At 45.8% G+C, this 20,308-nt stretch overlaps 1 protein-coding gene across 7 annotated transcripts in view; it reads right to left on the reverse strand.

Moving 5' to 3' along the window:
- Nucleotides 1-1,151: 1,151 nt before the first annotated feature.
- The window catches only part of KLHL3 (kelch like family member 3), a 114,019-nt gene continuing 94,862 nt past the window's right edge, over nucleotides 1,152-20,308 (reverse strand). For 5 of the 7 annotated variants that reach the window (XM_038552245.1, XM_038552244.1, XM_038552242.1 and 2 more), the window contains 5 exons: nucleotides 19,516-19,617; nucleotides 16,405-16,533; nucleotides 12,363-12,503; nucleotides 10,199-10,342; nucleotides 1,152-5,713 (listed from right to left, as the gene is read on the reverse strand). In XM_038552245.1, coding sequence (XP_038408173.1) covers nucleotides 5,685-5,713; nucleotides 10,199-10,342; nucleotides 12,363-12,503; nucleotides 16,405-16,533; nucleotides 19,516-19,617 — 545 coding nt within the window. In that variant the 3' untranslated portion in view covers nucleotides 1,152-5,684. Of the gene's footprint in view, nucleotides 5,714-10,198; nucleotides 10,343-12,362; nucleotides 12,504-16,403; nucleotides 16,534-16,598; nucleotides 19,156-19,515; nucleotides 19,618-20,308 lie in introns of those variants that run through there. The other 2 variants (XR_005366714.1, XM_038552246.1) reach the window with 2 other exon arrangements.

Raw genomic sequence — 20,308 nt, forward strand, 5'->3', positions numbered from 1 at the left:
CCACTCTTTGGTTAAGCCACTGCTGTCACTCTGTTGTATAGAGCCAACTGACTTTGGGTGATAGAGTCCAAGCTCTGATTTTGGGACTCTGAGCAAGTTGCTTCACCTCCTCCTAGTCTATTGCCCCATCTGTGTAATGGGAATGATGAGAGAAAGAATCACTACTTCTAATAAATCACCTGCTCTGCGTGTTCCACACGTACCAGTCCCTCCACTGAGGAAGTGCCCATGGTACACACTAGGTAGAGACATACTGCACAAAATACACCTGCCTTGGCTACCTCACTAGACTTTTCTGAGAAACAAACAAACCAAAAAAATCCCTTGAAACTCCTTTGTAATATAAACAGTTATACACATGCTACTAAATCCCCTGTTCTCTGGAGTCAGTGGAGCCAAAGCTAGGAAGATTCTCTACTCCTAAAGCAGATTGTAAACTCAGGAGACCTGTCCCCATCCCCACCCAGAGGGAGGGAGGAAACAAAAGGGACTTAAACAGAGTTGTGCCAGAGAGAAAGAAGCCAAGTCAGTGGATGTGAGGTAAAACTAGGCCCTTCTGCATCACTGCATTTAGCAGCCTCCTTCAGCACTGCTACCTTATGCAAGTTATTTAACCCCTCTGCATTTCATATTTTCATCTGTAAAAGATAGTAGTCACTCAGAACTGATGAGCCTTAAATGCGTTCACAGAAGAAAAGCACTACATAAGTGCCTGGAACATAGTACATACTCGGTAAATGTAGTCTAGTATTATTTCATATATGTTGATACTTTATAAATAGACATTTAAAAGTTGTACATATTTAATAAAATACAACTAATATTTGTATATGTAACAATAAAAACAAGAGGTCTATAAAACCTCTAGGTCTTATTAAAAAACTTCTGAAAATCAATATTTATTTACAGCCAGATCTCTTTTTCCTCTTCTCCGTGCCCGAGACCAGCACACCCACCTGACAGTGATCGCTGGACAGTTGCCTACACCACCAAACACTGACTGGGGGGACTGGCCTCTCTGGGACTCACTGAAGAAGATCTTTGTGGGCATGGTACTGTGTTGAGGTCAGAGAGGAAAACAAAATTAATCTGAATATACACAGGAATAAGACCTAGTGAAGAGCCTGGACTATAGAAATGAAAAACTGAGAAAGGTTTTCACAGTTCAGCTTTTATTAAAATTAACACGAAGTATGGGAAACTAAAACTTGATTCCTATTGAAATAATACATTTGAGGAATGGTTTCTTCAGCTACCACTGTAACTGATGGAGGATATGACAAGTGTTCTTTTACAAGACAGATGGGCTCTAACATCCAAGCAGAGAAGAGCAGATCAAGGACCTTACCGATGCAGTGTGTTAACAGGGCATCAGTGATCAAGTCTGGTTGTCTACAGGCAACCACATGGACAGAGCACCCACACAAACATACACATTCAGCGTCTTGAGCCTTCTTTCAAAGTATTTTATACATCATACACAAATTAAATAAGAAGTCGAACAAGGGCCCTTTTATGCCACTAGAAAGAGGGGGAAATAATTTTCAAACTCATAACCCAAGGCAAGAACATAATTTGTTTCTCCAAATGCCACAGTTACAAGCATTCCTGCCTTGGCTCATGCCATATCCACGAGACACTTAGCCCCATGACAAAGGCTGTGTAGGGGCTATGAAGTTGTGATTATCCACTATAGAAGTCTCTTCCATTCCCAAATGTCAAAAGTGCTGCTGCTTGGTCACACAGCACACACAGCACAGCTTAACACGAGGGGCTTAGGACTCTAAATAGTGCAAACACTTTAAAAAAAAAAAATCCAACCTCCTTGCTTCTCCAGGAAAACAAAACCTTAAAAACTCCAGCTAACTGGAATAGGAGTTTGTTCAATCTCCCAACCCGATCCAAAAAGGTGCAAATGGGGAGCATGGAGGCAATTCAAATGGCACCTGTCCCAAAAATAAAAATAAAAGATTTTTTCAATAAGGCTAATGGCAGAAAAATACACAAAATAGAGGCTGGAGTATATAGATAAAGCTCAAGAAACAAGTAAGCTTTAGGTGTAGTATAAGCATCTGTAAAGGACATGCTTAACACATTCTTAATGATCATGAGGAGTGACCCCTCCTTTAAAGTTTATAAACAAGATGCTTCCAAAAGGGACATCATCCAGCAACAGGGCCTTTAGCTGGTGGAAGCTTCAGAAGAACAACGGGACAGAAAAGAATGAGGACTAGTTTACTAGACCTAGGAAACTCCTGGGAGTATACACTGGAGGGCAGACTTTCTCTGGAGCATCTCCATGCTACAGCATGCCAGGCTCAGCACCAGGCAGTGAGAGACACCAGGAGATGGGTCAACCAGCTTCACTCCTGCAAGGAACGGACTCCAAAACAGTGGCCAGGCAGTACAGGGTAATTGCTGAGTCAGGCTAAACATTAGTCCCTAAGCAATTCTAGAGACACCAGTGATTGTGTTTTCCAGCAATCTCCCTCAAATATGGTATGAGAAAGAGGACTCAAAGTAAAAAAGACTCATCTACCCAGAACTACTGAAAAATCTGTTTTAGGAGGGCGACAAGCAAAGGGAAAATAGTTACAGGCATGAACTATAAGAGTGAATGACTTATGGAACAGAACTTTTCATTATCATGGATAATAAAAATCAATTCAAATATCCTAAAAAATTATCTTATAAAAATATCTACATTAAAAGTTTAGCCTGAAAGCTATAGCTTCAGTTTTATAAAAAGGCAATCTTTGAAAGGATCTGGCTCAGGAATATACAAACATTACACAACAGATATCAAAGTAACACAGCTCGAAAAGCATGCTAGGGGATATTGCAACTCGTTTGTCATTCAAGAGAATTAAGTGTTCTTACTGCATAGCAGAAAATGAGGTCAGCTTCATTTGCATAATACTGCAACTTTTTAGAAGGAGAGATGCCATTAAGTACTTAGAAGTGACTTTGGAATTCAGAGTCTGACTTCTGTGTTGTCCAAATCAGTATCCAAGCAGCATCTAAGCGGCTTCTAACCTTGGGCTGCAATTCCATCTCATCACTGTGATCGGCTTTCAGATATGCCATCCGCAAAGCTGCATTCACAAGCAGCTGTGGCCACCCAGATGGGGGGGTGCGGCAAGGGGTTCACCTACCATGTGACCAGCACAGACTTGAAATCAAGTCAGTTGTGTTCACTGTGGAGAGAGAATCGTACCTAGTGATAGTGAGACAGCAGGTTTTAAATGGCATCTGTGGGCGGCTAGAGCCCAATGGCTTTTTGGTGGTGACGTACCAGTGTCAGAGTCCCCATGAGAAAGGACGCATGAGGATGAAATGAATGTGGCCTCAGCAGGACTATTGGCAAATGGGCAGTGCTTCCTGGGGAGCTGTGACGTGGAATCAATAGCAAAACTCCAAAAGCAGAAAATATGGCTGGTGAGCTCTGAGGGAAGGGACCCACTCTAGGCAGATGAAAAACAAGAACCTCTCCCACATATGCATGAAATTTCAGCTCCCAGGTGCTGGGAGAGGGGGTGGGAAGTTCACCTTTAATCTGAAATCAGGAGCTGTGTGAACAACACACATGGGACCCCAACCCCCAGCCTCATCCCCACCAGAAACCAAAAGAAAGCCCCAAACCTTCCTCAGGCTGAGAGGAAGAACACTGGCAACAAGAAGCTCATTCCATCAGCTTCCAAGCCAAGGCAGAGCTCTGAAACCACTGTCATCTCCAGTGGCCAGGTGAGAACACAGCACCTAACTGAAGGCATGCCTTGATTCCCCTGGAAATATTTCCTCCATGTCCAACAAAGCTGGATATTTTAGCCTCTTTCCGAAGCCGCTAAAAATTCCAGATGCCTCAGTGCTGCCCTCCAAACGTCTCACTGAAATATCTGCTCAACATCAGAAGACGTTTCTTCTTCAAGAGAGTTGAGTGTTTAGTGCTCAAAAATATGCATTAAATACACAAAGCAGCCAACTACTAGGGAGGCTACTGGCTTTATTCCTGCCAGAGTGAGCTGGGAGGGTGCCAGTCTCCTTTAGTATCTGCTTGGAAGTAGCCCAGTGATACCAGAAGTCCCTTATCAGGTTCCACAAAGCCCCTTGACTCCTGTAAATGGACCACCACACCAGGGAGCATTAATCCCCAGCCCCGACAACGTGACACTATTCTCCAGACACAAGACCTTTCCATCTTATGCCAAAAATTCCAACATAAGTGATTTGCAATTTGAGGAACAGTTTCACAATTTTTTTTTAATGAAAATGATTCCATGTGTCCTCAAATACCCACCCCCCTCCAGATGCTTGAAGTTCTGTCACTAATAATTTTTGCCTGTGAATTAGCAAAGCTTTCACCAAGCTCCTCTTTTAAAATGCAGGTAACCCTGAAAGAGATCACACATTCAGGGCATTTACCACCTCCTCTCTCTCAGGAAAAACAAGGAGGAAGGAAATATTGTGAGGGCTGGAGAGAGGATGCAGGCCCTGGAACAAGGGGAGAGAGAGTACAAGGAAAGGAAGACGAGGACCTCAGACAGATCTGACCATTGCCATCAAATGCTGAGGGTCAGCCCCAGCTGGTGTACTCCTTTGAAGTCATCCATGTCCATCTAGATCACATATGACCCCAAGGCAGGGGCAAAACTATCTTTGGGTTTGGAGGTAGGGTGACCTTTTACTTACCCTCCAAACCAAGAACACTTTTGAGAGTAAAACAGGAGGCTGTGAATAATTAAGCCTGGGTAATAAGTATAAATGGGCACTGCCTATCCCAACAAAACTCAGAAGTAGGATCCTCTCTGAGACCATTTTAGGCAGGAACTGCCTTACCACTTTGGTTTGTTGTTTTGTTTTTGTCTTTCATGTGTACATATTTTTTTTCTCCAGTGTCATACTCGGGGCGGGGCTCCTCCAAAGAGCTAGTTTTTCCAATTGAAGAGACACAAAAGCATCCCAAACATCAAGGACTAGACGGTTCTCATCTGCTTCCTGGAAGAGAGCCCAAAGAAGAGCACCCTTTGGGAGAGGCTAAGGAACCCATTTGTTCCCAGTTCTAGCACACAGAAGACACAGTGCAGATTCAATAATGCCCAGCTCTTCTGCAGACAGTGCCAGTAGTCAAAGCCAGTCTACAGGCATAGTCAAAGCAATGCCCCTGTCACCAGTCATTTCTGGACATTCCTGGCCTGTTCAACCAGACCTCCAGAAGACAGCAGCTTTAGTAATCTCAGGGTTCCCATGGGGTAAATCCAGAAGAGAGGTTTCTGTGATTTGATTTCTAGCACAGAAGGATCAGTAGTAAAGAAATCCAGTAGATTGTCACACATCCCCCAACCTAGTGGAACACCATGTTCTACACACACACACACACACACACACACACACACACACACACAGGTTTCTCAGGTGTTCCCATAGAAACACACAATAAAGCCCAAAGGTGCTGCCTCGAGCTATCAGGAACCCACTGCTCAGGGAGGAGGCCCGAATGCTTCAGGGGAGCAGGAGACAGGTCACCAGTCTTCAGGCCAGACACCACTTTGCCACATCAGAGGAGGGCACTTCTGACTCCACTGCTGTTTCTCACAGTGAGTGGCACCCAGCAGTCATGGTGCCGCTGTTCTGAGTCACAGGCAGCACCCCACCCCTCCTCCACCTCCTGGCAGTGGGAGTGGGGATCACAAGGGCTTGTGAATCACAGCAACACCTAAAAAAAAAGGAGAGAAAGTTACCGACTTAGCTTCTTCCAAGTTATTCAGAGTCCCATGGAGTTCGTGAGCCCAAGACATCCCAAAGGCCCAGTCAAGAGAAACGGGCACGTTGGTATCCAAACTCTGTGGGGCCCGAGAACTCAGACTTCCAGTCGCTGGTTCTTTCCCACTCTAGTGGCCCAGTCAAGTCTCAGCAAGACACGTGAGCCCACAAGCACAGTCCTTCAGCACCACAGCTTAGTGGTCTCCTTTCACATTATCACATGGACACAGTTCTCGTCATGATGACTCCGACTCCTTTTCCAACCTCAAGAGCTCAGCTTAATGACATTCCCCACCTTCACTGGCTGCCCAGAAGCAGCTCCATGGCTCTATCTATCACTTTAAGAGAAGTGACAGTGATTCATGCCGACTTTTACAAGATACTGAAATGAACTGAAGAGTGAACTGACTTCACTGAAGTCAGAAAAGCTGAATGCCAGTGCTAGCCCTGCCACCAGTCAAGCTGCAGCGTGGTCTCGGGCAAATCCATGGACCTCTTCAGGCTGAGCTCCCATAATGTTTGATGTCACCTGACTGAAAGACCCCTCCAGTGCTCAATGTTATACTTGGAAAAATAGTCCAGACACATCAGTCTTTGGTATGATATTAGCCAAACTGAACCATAATCAAGTATGGCTAGCTTCGTGAGTCCACAGATGACCCTAGATGGTCTCTGTAACGTGGCACATACTGTAGGTGGACTCAGCCAACCTCCCTTCTACTTGCTATCCTCAAATACAGAGACCAGTATATTATTCAACTCGGCTTCCCAGACTGCCTTGCAGCTGGAAGGGGTCGCGTGACCCAGTTCTGGCCAAAACCATTGGAAGGCACGTGTGCCAGAGCCACAGCTTTGGCTCTGTCTGCCGCCCCACCTGGAAGAATGCTGATACATGGCCCAAGGCAGCAGCAGCAGCTGTTGGTAAAGCTGGCAAAACAGAAAGGGAAGGGAGGACAAACCTGGTTCTTCAATGACAGTCTGAGCCCTAGGCCAGCCCTGGACTTCCTTCTGCCTGAGACAGATACATGCCTTCCTTATTTAAGCAAGTACCTATCTGCTTACCTGAACAAAATCCTAATTTATAGGTAAGGTCTACTGGTACGGAGTAACTGACTGGAGCCTTACTTTCGTATATTCCCAGAACTATAAAATCTTCTGGTTGCAGATGAGGTTGAGAGAACATTGCTTAAAGAAATGCCAGGATATCCCAGTGGTGAGATTCTGCTAAGATACCTGCATGTGAGTTCTGGATAAAGGTATAGATAGAAAGCTCAAAGATGGGCAGCCTGAGTCACCAGACCTGGATGTGCTTCCGCTTTAACAGCATCTCACCTGCACCTCAGGATCCCCCTCCCTTTTTTTTTACTTAAGAGACACACAGAGAGAGGCAGAGACACAGGCAGAGGGAGAGGTAGGCTCTAAGTGGAGAACCTGAGGCAGAACTCGACCCCAGCATCCCAGGATCATGCCCTGAACCAAAGGCAGATGCCCCACCACTGGAGCTACCCAGGTGCCCCATACCTCAGGATTCTTTCATAAGAAAGCTTTAAAAAAAAAAAGAGAGAGAGAGAGAAAAGCAGGGCCCTGTATTGTTTTATACAAACTTCCTTTTTTGATCATAAAAGTAAAATATTCTTGGGGCACTGGGGTGGTTCCATCCATTAAGCAGCCAACTCTTGATTTTGGCTCAGGTCATGGTCTCAGGGTCCTGGGATCAAGCCCCATGTCAAGCTCCAAGCTCAATGTGGAGTCTGCTTGAGATTCTCTCTCTCTCTGCCTCTGGCCTTCTCTTTCTCTCTCAAAACAAATAAATAGGGGATCCCTGGGTGGCACAGCGGTTTGGCGCCTGCCTTTGGCCCAGGGCGCGATCCTGGAGACCCGGGATCGAATCCCACGTCGGGCTCCCGGTGCATGGAGCCTGCTTCTCCCTCTGCCTGTGTCTCTGCCTCTCTCTCTCTCTGTGACTATCATAAATAAATTTAAAAAAAAAACAAATAAATAATTTTTTAAGTAAAATATTGTCATTACAGGAAATCTGGAAAACACAGAAGAACACAAGGAAAAAAAATTTAATTTCTTCATACAGAGTCATCATTATCTTTTTGGACTATTTCCTAGCCTTTGAAAATAATCATGATCATCCACTGAGTAGGAGCTACATGCCAGGGAGGCACTGTGCTAAGCATTCCACATATCACTGCATGACAGCTGTAAGACACTTGGTGTGAATTTATTCTCATTTTACAAATGAGAAAACAAGAAGTTCAGTCAGACCAGTTACCTTGCCCAGAGTCCCAGCCAAGTGGCAGAACTGGAACTCCCACTGAGATCTGACTTCAATACTCCCTTCTCTAAGCAGCAGCTGTTCAAACGTTCATGATCCAGGATGATTTGGCTGAGCTTGCATGGTACATACCTTGCATGATGACCTCCCCTCACCTCTGGCACAAACATTCTCTCATGATGTTAAAAAACACTTTTTTTAAAAAAAGATTTTATTTATTGACAGAATGTGAGAGGGAGCACAAGTGGGCAGAGCAGTGGGCAGAGGTGGGGAGAGAAGCAGGCCCCCCACTGAGCAGACAGCCCAATGCGGGGCTCCATCCTAGGATCCCGGGATCATGACCTGAGCCAAAGGCAGATGCTCAACTGCTGAGCCACCCAGAAGCCGCCCAAAAACTTTCATTGTATAAATATACCACAGTTTCACTCTTTCCCTTATCTCAGACATTAAGTACTTCTCAGATCTTTGCTTATCATAAGTAATACTCCAAATGAATTACTATCCATATGTCTCTGCATTTCAGGCAATTTCTTTAGATTCTAAAAGAATGGATTCATTCAGTCATCGGATTTGAGGACAGATTACATGTTTGCTTCTCCCTCTCCCATCTGCTTCTAAAGTGGACAGACAATAAAGAAGTCGACATGAAATACTCATCACATTGGTGAAATTCTAACCACTTTATACCTAAACCTTCCCTTCTCATTAAGGCCCACTAGGAGCCCAAGGAGGGATCAATCCCTCACTGGCCTCGCCACTTCATGCTTAAAAAGGCCCTGCTCCTCCCACTACGGTTTTGAAAATACTAGTTTTAATAATTAACCTCAAGAAAAGAATCACTCTAAGACCAACATGTCTCTAAAATCTTTATATTTAGTTGAGGAAAATCCTAAACAAGGGAAAAAAGTAAAATCAAGTCACTGCCACTGAGAGCCTATGTTGACAAAATGTGATGTAAAAACTCCTTCAAGCCTGCACGGCACAGTCTTCCTTTGTACTGACATCCAAACAAGAATGAATGACTGGCCTTCTGATGCATAAAAGGGGTAAGAATACCACTGGAGTCATGACGTACACTTCAGGAGATGGTGGTTGTAAGATACTTAGGGTACATTGCTATGTGCTCAATAATATAGTCAATAAATGACTGTAAGCTCTAACTATCCCAGTTCCTGGAAGATGAGATGCAAGCTGCTGAGCTACCTTAGGTGTATATGAGTCTGTGTGTCTCTCTATAGACCCTCATGGTCAGCGGCACTAGCTACATCCGGCCTCCCAAACCTCACCAGCCCCTTTACGCACAATCCCCAGGTATAAGCCCCTGTAGCAGCATCATTCCTTACTCCTGCCTGCATATCTGGCCTGGAATGTGTTCCCCCGTCAGCTGTGGTGGTCCAGAGGGCATGGACTCACGAGTCAGACCTGAGTCTGAATGCTGATTTTGTCATTTTTTGAGCTATGTGGTCTTGCGCAGGTTACTTATATTCTCCAAACCCCAGTTTCATAATCTGTAAAATGGAAGGAACCAGTCCCAGGCACCCAGAGGGTTCTTGAAAAGATGGCAGTGAACGTGTACAGGGTCCCGAACACACTACCCTGTGGCACAGGGAGGGAGCACCTGGCAAAGGGCAGCTAGCCATGTCACTGGGGCCCACCTTCAGAGTTGATCATGGCTCATTTCCTCCAGGAAGTTCTCACCTGTCATGCCTTACAGTATGTACAGCATAGCACATTCCATTTAGAAGTTATGTGTACATTGTCTTGTAGCTCCTATTTCATGTAGACAAATCTTATCTTTCCAATTAAATTTCTGGAAGGCAAGGACTGTATCTTATTGTACCTGGTAGCCCAGAAATGGCAATGAAATTTTTAAACCTCTGATGACAAATTGAGGCAGGTGGAAGTGGCTCCCCGGAACATGGGTGTTAAAAAGAATTCTGGGCCTGCATTCAGGTTCACTGGGGAAACCAGTGCTCATTAGAGGAATCTGCGGCAGGCATAGAAAGGAGTGGTGACCTCTGAAAATTATCTACTATCCCTGGAGGAGGCACGTAGTCCTAAGTTAAGCAAACTTACCTCCACCCTGCCCTGCATCCCCTGTGTAGGAGTGCGGGGAGGGGGGGGAAGGTGGAATCGGGGGTAAAGCATACTGACCTGCATAGCTCCGCCCCGTGCTCATGTTGGTTGGCAGCAGTGTCCATTTGTCGGTGACAGGATTGTAGTACTCCACCGAGGCCAAGTTGCAGGATCCATCATCCCCTCCGACCACATACAGGAGCCCGTTCACCGCACAGACGCCTGGGAATCAGAAGCCACAGGAAACATTACAGCAGGAGCCACAAAGGGGTCGGAATGGGTGGGAAACATACCTGGATGTCCCCTGGAGGCGCTTCTCCTCCTCTAGCTCAGAGGTTTAGTTGTACTCCACAGAAGAACATGCCAACAACAATCACTAGGCCCCAACGATCCTCCTTTCTGAGAAGGTCCTTTCTCTGACCAGGGAGCCTTCACCACTATACACTCCCATGGACATTCCTGGCCCCTGACTCTATAAACACTTAGAGTATCATCGTATGGGCTCCTCTCTACTGGAGCATGCAGATGTGCCATGTGCGGACTGAGCTATGCTCAGGGAATCTCACATACACTACTCCTGACCCGCTTGTAGGTTTTCACTGATAGACGCTGGTGTAGCCACACCATGTGTCTAACAGTTGTGTCTGTGATAACTTCACATGACTTGGATCTGAACCCACACATAGCTCCCAGAGACAAGGCACTCTTCCCGCCCTGATCTCACAGAGAGCTCGCTTAAGGACAAGATCTCATGCTGCAGGAGTCCAAAGGAGGAAAACACGATTTTCCTCATCGAGAGTTTAAAAGGTCATAGTCTAATACACTATGTCTTCTTTCAAAATTACAGTAAGGGGCTGACGATGTTCAAAAAAAGTAGTAATTATAAGTATTGATGAAGATAACCTCAAATACTGGTTGAAAGGATACAATGTACCACTTTCCTGGGTGGTACTGAAAGCAAATATGCTCCCTTTGGCTCAAAAATTTCAATCTTGGACTTATATTCTAGAGAAGTAATTTTAGATGCACTGATTAGCCAAAGGACCATTTATAACACAAAAGGATGACTAGAGAAAAAAATGGAAATAACCTAAATGTCCAATAGTAAATGAGTTAAATTGTGATATAGCCATTTGAAATACCATGTAAATCTATTTTGTGTTATAATAAGATAATCATGAAAGATTGTAAAGTGGATTAGAAAAGCAAGTTATAAAACAGCATTACAGTAGGATTCCACTTTTGCCATAAAAAAAGAGAAATATCTGTATGTGAATGTGTACGTATATACATATTTCCATTTAAACCTAATTCCTGGATTCTTGATACACTGGCTGTCTCGGAGGCTCTGCAATCCCTTGCTCACCTGGCTAAAAGCAAAATGCCAAGTTGTATCATAGCAGGCTCAGGCAATGGGCAAATTAATAAACTCCCCTCTGTTTACACTTTCAACATGTAAGCTACAAATGAGTTTAGCAAACAGATAATTTGAGTGTAAAGGAAATAAATCCACCTGAAAGTCATCTATTTGCCTTTCCAGCCTGGGAAGCTAAGCTAAGCCAACACTTTCATTAGAGCAAAGAGGCATAAAACAAGATATACCAACACAAGACACGACCTATAGGGCAAAGCTGTCAAAGGGAAGAGTGTAGGGATGTCAGGCTTCTGTAATAAAGATTTAAACATTCTGAGAAAAATCATTCCCACAGGAAGGAAAAGGTGGAGGGGACAGAGAGCTAGGAAGCACAAAGTGAGGACGATGATAAGTGCTCCCACTGGAGAATGAAGTAGGGCCTGGTTACCCCTACAAGAAAGGAGACAGGTTTCAGATGGGAAGTGAGAAGACTCCAAAGCCAGGTACTGGTGAAGGAAACACAGAACCAAGTGTCACTGACTGGCCATGTCCACATAGCCCTGTGCTCAACTACCCAACAGGGCCACTAGGAAGGAGGCTCTGGTGGCAATCAGAGGGCTTTCTTCAGTCTGTGTCCACACGTGTACAGTGAAAGTTATCAGCCCCTGCATCTAAGTGGGGGACCATATGGCTAGCATTTGTGCTCCCCAGCTCTCCCCTCTCCTAACTCAGCACCTAGTTGTCGAAGGGATAATTCCATTTGGGGTACAAGTTCCAGCCCAGGTTCTGTTAGACAGCCATTGCTGGTCTCTCCCCTCTGCCCTTCTTTTACAGCTAGTATTTGCACCCACACCCCACAAGGACGGAAGGACAGAGTGGCTGTATTACCTGCATTTCGCCGGCACATGTTCATGTCTGCCACCTGCTTCCAGGTGTTTGTTCCAGGATCGTAAACTTCAACACTCTTCCTCACCAGGGGCCCGTCATGCCCGCCGGTGGCATACAGCTGTCCACTGAGCACCCCGACCCCTGAAAAGCAGAGCACAGTGTCTCAGCCTCAGACTGGCCACTGTGACCAGAAGCCAGGAGAGCTGGCATCCCGTCCTGGGCGGCTGTCACCAGCAGGGTGACATGGACAGTGCTGTTTTGTTCCCCTGGGCCTCAGCGCCCTCTTCTGTAAAACAAATATAATGACATCCTGCCTGCCTCCTAAGGCTGTCAACCTGAGAATTCCCCAAAGATAAAGTAAAAATTATCCTGTATCTATTTAAAGAAACATAAATATACATACGTATGTAACAAATATGTGTGTGTATGTGGGTATACAATGGGGAGAGAGGGTTTATATGCAAAGAAAAAAAAAGACTGCAAGACTTCCAAAACTTTAGTAGTTATTCCCAGATGGTAAAATTTGTCTTCCCTTTTGCCTATGTTGCCAAGTTTTTCTACAATGTTGTATTACTCATATTCCTCAGCCTTCTATTATATGGGTTGCATAAAAAGAGTTAAAAGCAGAGACCAGCCACGCAGCAGGTGTGCTGATATCATTACCACATGGACCTCCTCACCTGTTTTGAAGCAGAACCTGTTCTTTCTGCCACATGCTCTCCTCTTAGCTTCCAGAGGGGCATTAAATCCCTCCCACTGTTGACAGACCTAAGCTGACTCCTAGAACGGCATTGTGGACAGGATTTAGAATAACCTTTCAAAGTCCTCTAATGTAAGTCACAGAAATAAAAGCCAGAAGGAAGGACGGTGGCCCAGGACCAGAAAGAGCAACTGACCTTGGACATGTGGGGTCTGGACCTGGGTGTCTCTAACCTGCCACCAGGTCAACTTCCCCTTTTGAGGTCTCAGTCCTCCCACAGGTAAAGTGAGGGAGCTGGACTGGATGGGCAGTTCCAGGGGACCAGGGGCAACACCACCCCACGATGTGCTACATCTCATTCAGGTGGGGAGATTTTGAAAAGACAGAATCCAGGGCCTCTCTCCCACAGACACTGGCTGGAAATCAGAAAAAGCACCTCAGGTGACTGGGATGTGTAGCCAGGTGTCAGCCCAGGGCACCAGATTTCTAGGATATAAACTTCACACGGACAAGGACCCTGGGTGCCTTAACTCATCTGCTTCCCTGCACCTGACGACACCAGGTTTATTGTTTAAATGACAAGATACGTAAAATCCCCTCTAGCAATTATGCCACAGTTGCCATAAACTAACAGCAGATGGTGGTGTTGTACCAGCAACGGCTATCTAACAGCCAGGTTTAATACATTCAGGGTGTTCCAAAGCAGCCTCATCTGCCCCTCTTCCATGCTCAGCAGGAACAAGCCCAGCCCGGGTCCCAGAGATGGACTCTCTGGGACCATGGACTCCGGACTTCGCCGGCAGATGGACTCCTCAACCATCTGCAGGCGAAGTTCATACCCTAGTAAAAAAACAAGCAGCATTCCAGGCCATCGGGGTCACCTTTGTCCTTTTGTAGCCAGTTCCGCAAATGTTCACATAGAGGTCTTCTGGACCTCCTGGCACTTCAAAGGTTCTTTGAGCCACCAAAGAACACCCACTATCACAAGTGTATGGGTTCCCCTCTCCAGAGGGATGGCTTTCCCACACTTTAGGGACATGAAGCACAAAGCAAAATCTGTCCTGGGAGCCTGATGCCAAGACTCAGTGATGAGGTAAAGTGTCCACTCTGGGAGAGAGAGCATTCCCTAAACTGATTTCACCCGAGGACACAGGCAGCAGAACTGCTAGCCCAGGTAAAGGCAAGAGCAGTTCCAGCGAACTCCACACAGCAACAACCCCTGGGTCGCCTGGCAGAGACAGAGCTGTTGGCCTCCAGAGGCCCATTTAAGGCAGGTGAGGCAGGTCTGTGCTAGTGGCTCCACACGGGGCTGCACCTCCACACTTCCTGCTTGAGACATTCCTAGAAGCCACCCCCCTATCTCAGGGCTACCCCACTCTTCCTGAGCTGTCCCTACATCCTTGAGCCTTGAACTTGCTCTCACACCTCAAGTCATAGAGGATTCCTAGGAGGTGTGAAGACAACTCTACTAAGACCCTAGAAACCACGATTACTCAAGGAGCTCTATGGAGGGGCAGGGGTCATGAGATGGGTGAACTGCATTGGCCTCTAAGGAACGTCTACTATAACCCACTCATTTCACATCTGAGGAATCAGAAGCCAGAAAGGAGGAAGGGATTTGCCCAAGGTCTCATGGTAAGCTTCAGCCGGCCCAGCACTAAAGCACCGGTGTCCTGACTTTCAGGCATTTGCTCCACGTTTAGGAAGGGCCAACTGGTCAGAATTAGCAGAAACAAGCCTGCTAAAAATAGCATCCCAAACACAAATGCTTCTTAAATGGGGCCGTATACCTCTTTTCTTTTCTAACCAGTGAGCACACACAGGTTTTTGAATTTAATATTAAAATAGCATAGTTTTTAAGGAATGCTGAACACTCACATGTTTGGTGCTATAAAGTGAGATTATAATTCAATCTTCAAAAACACACAAAAGAAAAAATTATATAAAAAAGAAAAGCCTTGAGAGCATTATACTAAGTAAATTAAATCAGAGAAAATATCCTATGACCTCCACTTCTATGTGGAATCTTTAAAAAAAAATCAAAGCTCATAAAATAGAGAACAGATGAATGATTGCCAAGGTCAGGGGGTGAGAGGGTGGGCCAAATGGGTAAAGGTGGCCAAAAGGTACAAACTTCCACTTATAGAATAAAAAAGTCATGAGGATGTCAGGTAAAGTATGGCAACTATAATTAATAAAACTGTATTTCATATTTTAAAATTTGCTAAGAAAGTAGATCTTAAAAGTTCTCATCACAGGAAAAGAAATTCTGTGACTATGTGTGGTGACAGATGTAATGTATGTGGTGATCATTTCATAATATATACAAATACCAAGTCAAAATGTTGTATATCTGAAATTAATATACTAATGCATGTCAGCTACACCTCAAATTAAAAAAAAAAAAAAAAAAAAAAAAAACAACGAGAAAGGAAGAGTATTATTGGTGGAAACTCACAACTGTTGCTTCCCTTTGAGGAAGTCACACAACCTTCCCACCCGGCCCAGGCTGCTCAGCACTCATCAGCTCCCAACAGAACCAGACCAGAGAGCCAGGGCCCAATATTCCATGCCTCTGTCCTCTCAGACCCTTTCTTTGGGCCTCTGAGGTGATGGGGGCTGTTGCTCTACTTCCTGGAAAATCCCAGAGAGCACATGGCTCCTTGTCTTCCCACAGGATTCAGAAGTGAGCCACACTTGCAAAGTCCTTCCCTTTCCATGTGGGGAAGGGAGTGAGGGGTGCAGGTAGAGAGATGTAAGTTCATCTCCTAATAGGAACACTGACAGCTTGGTTTTCAACCCAGACAGGCAGGCTTGAGTTTCATCCACTGGAGACTAGGACAGCCATGCTCACTGCTCTACTCTCTAAGAATGTGACTGTGATAATTTAGGGGTCAGAAAAGCTAACTTCAGAGACAAAGCCGAGTGGGAATCCCACTCTACCAGTTAAATGACCTTGGGCAAATTATTCGCCCCCTGGTCAACTTACTTCCTGTTGAGTTGGAATTAATGCTGTGTCTTCCTTTTAGGGCGGTGGTGAGGATGAGATCAATCTAAGTACAGAAGGTGCTTATTAGGATGGCACTTGGCACAGAGCAAATGTTCCCTTTCCAGGAACACAGATATCCCCACAGAAACAGAAGGGATCACAGTGAAGAGAAAATCCCCTGGGAGAGGTTAATCTGTAAGTGCTTATGTCGGGGTACACAAGGTGCTAGTGGGATTCCAGACATCAAGAGGAAAGAATAGGAAGGTACAATGAGGTAGAACATGCACCTGCTGGTCTCCAGACCCACCTGAGAGCAGATGAGACACAGCCTGTACCCTGGGGCTCCCTCATACCTGCACCACTACGGCGAGTGCTCATGTCTGCCACATACGTCCACTCATTGGTTGCTGGGTTGTACTGCTCCACGGTGCTCAGGCACTGGCGGGAAGCCCCATCATAACCCCCGACAGCATATAGCTTCCCTGGAACAGATACAGTGGCTGAAGGTGGTGCTGGAAAGTAACTGGAGCTGGGCTGAAATTCCATCTTTAACCCACTGGGTTGGCTCCTTCCCCTCCATCAGAGTTCAGGGCCCCTTTCCTCCAGAGGCACCACAAGCCAGACTAAGCATTCTTCACATGCCTCCCTTCCACTTCCTCATACGCCATGAGGCTCCCTGAATCCATACTGAGCATGCTTCTAAGTAAGCACCCTCAGTGCCCATGCAAAGCTATGGTCTGATGCCACTGGGGCTTAGCATACTCTTGCTAGTGCACTATGTTAGATATTCTCCAGGATAAGGCACCCAAGACATAAAAAGCTAGAGGGCCCCAGCTACAGGCAGGCAGGCTGACTTTGTGGCTAAAGGCTCACAATGGCAGATGAAACAATATGGGAAAATATTCTTCAGTGAGAACCCAAACCCTGTCTTCACCGTTATTCATGTGCTCAGTCCACAATTTCAGCAAATGAAGCATGTGAATGCAGTGCTCTGTGTCAACTCTGGGCCAGGGTGGCTGGAACTCATCTATTGGCTCCCTTGTAATCTTTGAGCCATGCACAATATCCCTGAAATATCATTACCCATTTTTAAAATAAAAATACCATAAGTTGCTATCCAAAAGCATCATTTCTGCCTGGGGTCAGGCATAAGGTTGGATAAGGGGCAGGAAGTTGGCATTAGAGCGCTCCCAGAGCAGAGATTCAAGCATGGAGGGTCTCTTCTCTCCCACTCCTGCCTCCCCCACATTGGGGCGGGGGGGGAGGGGGGTGCGGGAGGTGGGCAAGGGCAGTCCTACCTCACCTGTGGGCTACAGACTGATGGGGAACAAGAGAGTTAAAATAAAGATCTTAAACACTGGCTGTAGGCTAAATAAGCACTGCCCAATGCAAATCCACTTAATAGAGTTACTAATTAAAAGAGATTTTTTTGTCACTATGTGCTTTCCTAAGGGAGAAATAACAAAAGTACAAACATTATTTGGAAGTGGGCAATTATTTTAATTTAGAGGCTCAAAAATGCACTGTACCATCACAACTATTGCTGTATCAAATGTAAAATTCTTTCTTCTTCTACCACTGAGGTTGGTTTTGTTTTCTGCCCCAGAATCCATTCCAGTGGACCTTCTAAAAGAAAGGGACACCTCCTTTCCAGTTCCATCCTCACCTAAGCCACAGGAGAAATTCCTGACCCAGAAGCTCTTCTAGAGTCCAGGCTGCTTCTATGGGGTGTGCTGGCCAAGACACAACCACCTGCCCTCCCAGCTGCCCACCACTCACCAAAGCCTAAGTCACTTGGGAAAGAGGAAGGCTTGGGATGTGGAGGAGAGGAGAAGCTCCCAAGGGCAACCCCAGTGTCATTCAGACCAGGCAGCCACAGTAGGAGACAGGGAGAGGGAGGAGAGCACGGTGAAACGTGGAGAGCTGTACTTATAAGGCCAGAGTGAAGCAGAAGCCCTGTAAGATGCCCCTGAAACATTCTCACTGGAGTTGTGAGGAGGACCCTCTGCTTGTCCCAGGATGACCCAGAGCCAAAGGGCTTCAAATTTAGGATACACATGATCAACATGTTCCCAGGCTGTCCTCTGTGTCAAAAGGCATGCTACAATACAGCACTCCTTCCACACACACAAGATGCTCCCAAAAGCATTAAGGAGAGGATTTAAAATCACTACCATGAAGGCAACTTCTCTAACCCCCGCCAACCATCTCAACCTTGTATCAGCTGAAAAAATACCCACTCAAGGTTTCTCCTGGAGTCTATTAACAGGGACTTGCTATTTTTAACCCCTCCTCTATTGTTTGATATTCCTGGCTAAGGAACAAGGGGGGAAGTGGGAAGGTGGCTAGACAAAGCACTTACGTTTGGCAGACAAATCAATTTCTGTTCCACCAGGAGGATGAGATTGCAAAAAAACAATTTATCTTGATAGGAGGATGGAATCCTTGCACTCACCAGGATGACTTGTTTAGTATGTTAGAATAATGTACTTTTAAATGGAAATTTACACAATACTGGTACAAAACAAGAAATGCAGTGAGAGAAAAGAATATTTCTATTACTGTCTAATCACTGCATATCAAACTTTCCCCAAAGCAAGTAAGGGTGTTCTTGGGGTGCACATGAAAAGCAGAGAGACAGTGTTGTCCTACAAAGTAGGACATTTTAGTCCAAATCATACTCTGTGCTTTAATACATTGAATTTACACATATTTATAAGACTCCCTGATAGCATTTGCTAATGGTCTGAAAGAGTGTAGCACGATAGAAAGAGCAGTGAGTTTGGAGTCAGAAGACCCAGGCTCCAGGACTGGCTGTGCTATTTATGAATGAGCACATCACTTGCCTCTCTGGCATTCTACTTCCGCATGTGGAGAATGGAGAAAATGTAAGCTTTGCCTATCTTCTTCAAAAGGATTTTGGGAACAAAATTTGTATATAAAGGAGCCATTTATAAACTACAGTCTAACTGAGCCCCAGACCTAATCACTCCCACCTGCCTCACCCCACACACCCTTCCTAACAAGAGCAGGACTCTGTGACCAACCTGTCCTGCCGTGACAGTAATCAGACCAGGAAGGAAATGCCCACTTCACCCTAGGCTCTGTTAATGTGTCAACATAGGAATAGGAAAATAAAATTAATTAAATGAAATGATTCTTACCCCCCATCACATTATGCTCCTCAGTTATATGTTGACCCTGAGTCTTCAACCTGTAAGAGAACTGTTGACAAGTGGCCAAAGGAACAGGCCGGTGTTTCCTCTTAGGCTTCTCTTACTCTTCCCAACACAGCAGGCCACCCGCTAGCCTCGAGCCAGTAGCTGCACCTCAACTTTCCTCACCTGTTCCGTCAGGAGACTAGTACCTGACTCAGAGCTGTGATGGGAGGACTAGAGCCAGGGCATGAGGACAAGACCTGCGGACTGGGGCACAGATAGGGCACCACGCACTTTTGTTCTTACCCTCCACAACGCCCACACCCACGCTGCTCCGCCGTGTGTTCATCGGAGCCACGAAGAACCACTCATTGGTCTTGTAACTGTAGGCTTCCACGGATGCTAGGCCTGGGAGACAAGAGACTCATGAGATTGCCTACAGTGTGAGGCCTCACCCAGTGTGCCCAAGAAAAGCTGGGGAGAGGGTCAGAGACCTGCATGTATGGCTGAGCACCACCTCTACTTTGCTGTGTGGCCTAGGGCAGCTCCCTAAAGCACATCTGCATGGGAGGTGCACCAAGGCCTGACTCAGGGCAGGTCATGAGAGGACACAGGGATACAACTGAACTGCCCTGCAAATGTTAACCGTTACACCTACAGAATAGGGGAAAAAACCTGTGGTTGCCTCACCTAACACCTTTTGCCTTCTCTTCCTTTACATGAGAAGCTGAACACTTACCTTCCCACCCTAGGGGTGACCCAGTCAATGAGGCCTAAGTGGAAGTCTGATGGGCATTTCTGAAATAGCATTTGTTTTTCTGATACAGGTGCCAACACCAACCTGCTGTTGCCACCTGGAACACAAATGTGCTGGCTTAAGCTACCACAGACATCTTATGATTAGGAGAACATAGCCAAGAGACGTTTAAAGAGCTTGGCCACAATATTCTTGATCAAGTGGATGAAGTGAGCAACTACCAACTTCCAGAGTCCCTGTTTCATGGGTAGAACAGTATTTCTCAATTGCATAAGCCACCATATAGTAGAACTTTCTACTTACAGCTGACAGCAACTTCTTAAAGAAACAATGCTCCATTCC

Source organism: Canis lupus, chromosome 11 (genome assembly GCF_011100685.1).
Source record: "Canis lupus familiaris isolate Mischka breed German Shepherd chromosome 11, alternate assembly UU_Cfam_GSD_1.0, whole genome shotgun sequence".
In the NCBI taxonomy this organism is placed as follows: domain Eukaryota; kingdom Metazoa; phylum Chordata; class Mammalia; order Carnivora; family Canidae; genus Canis; species Canis lupus.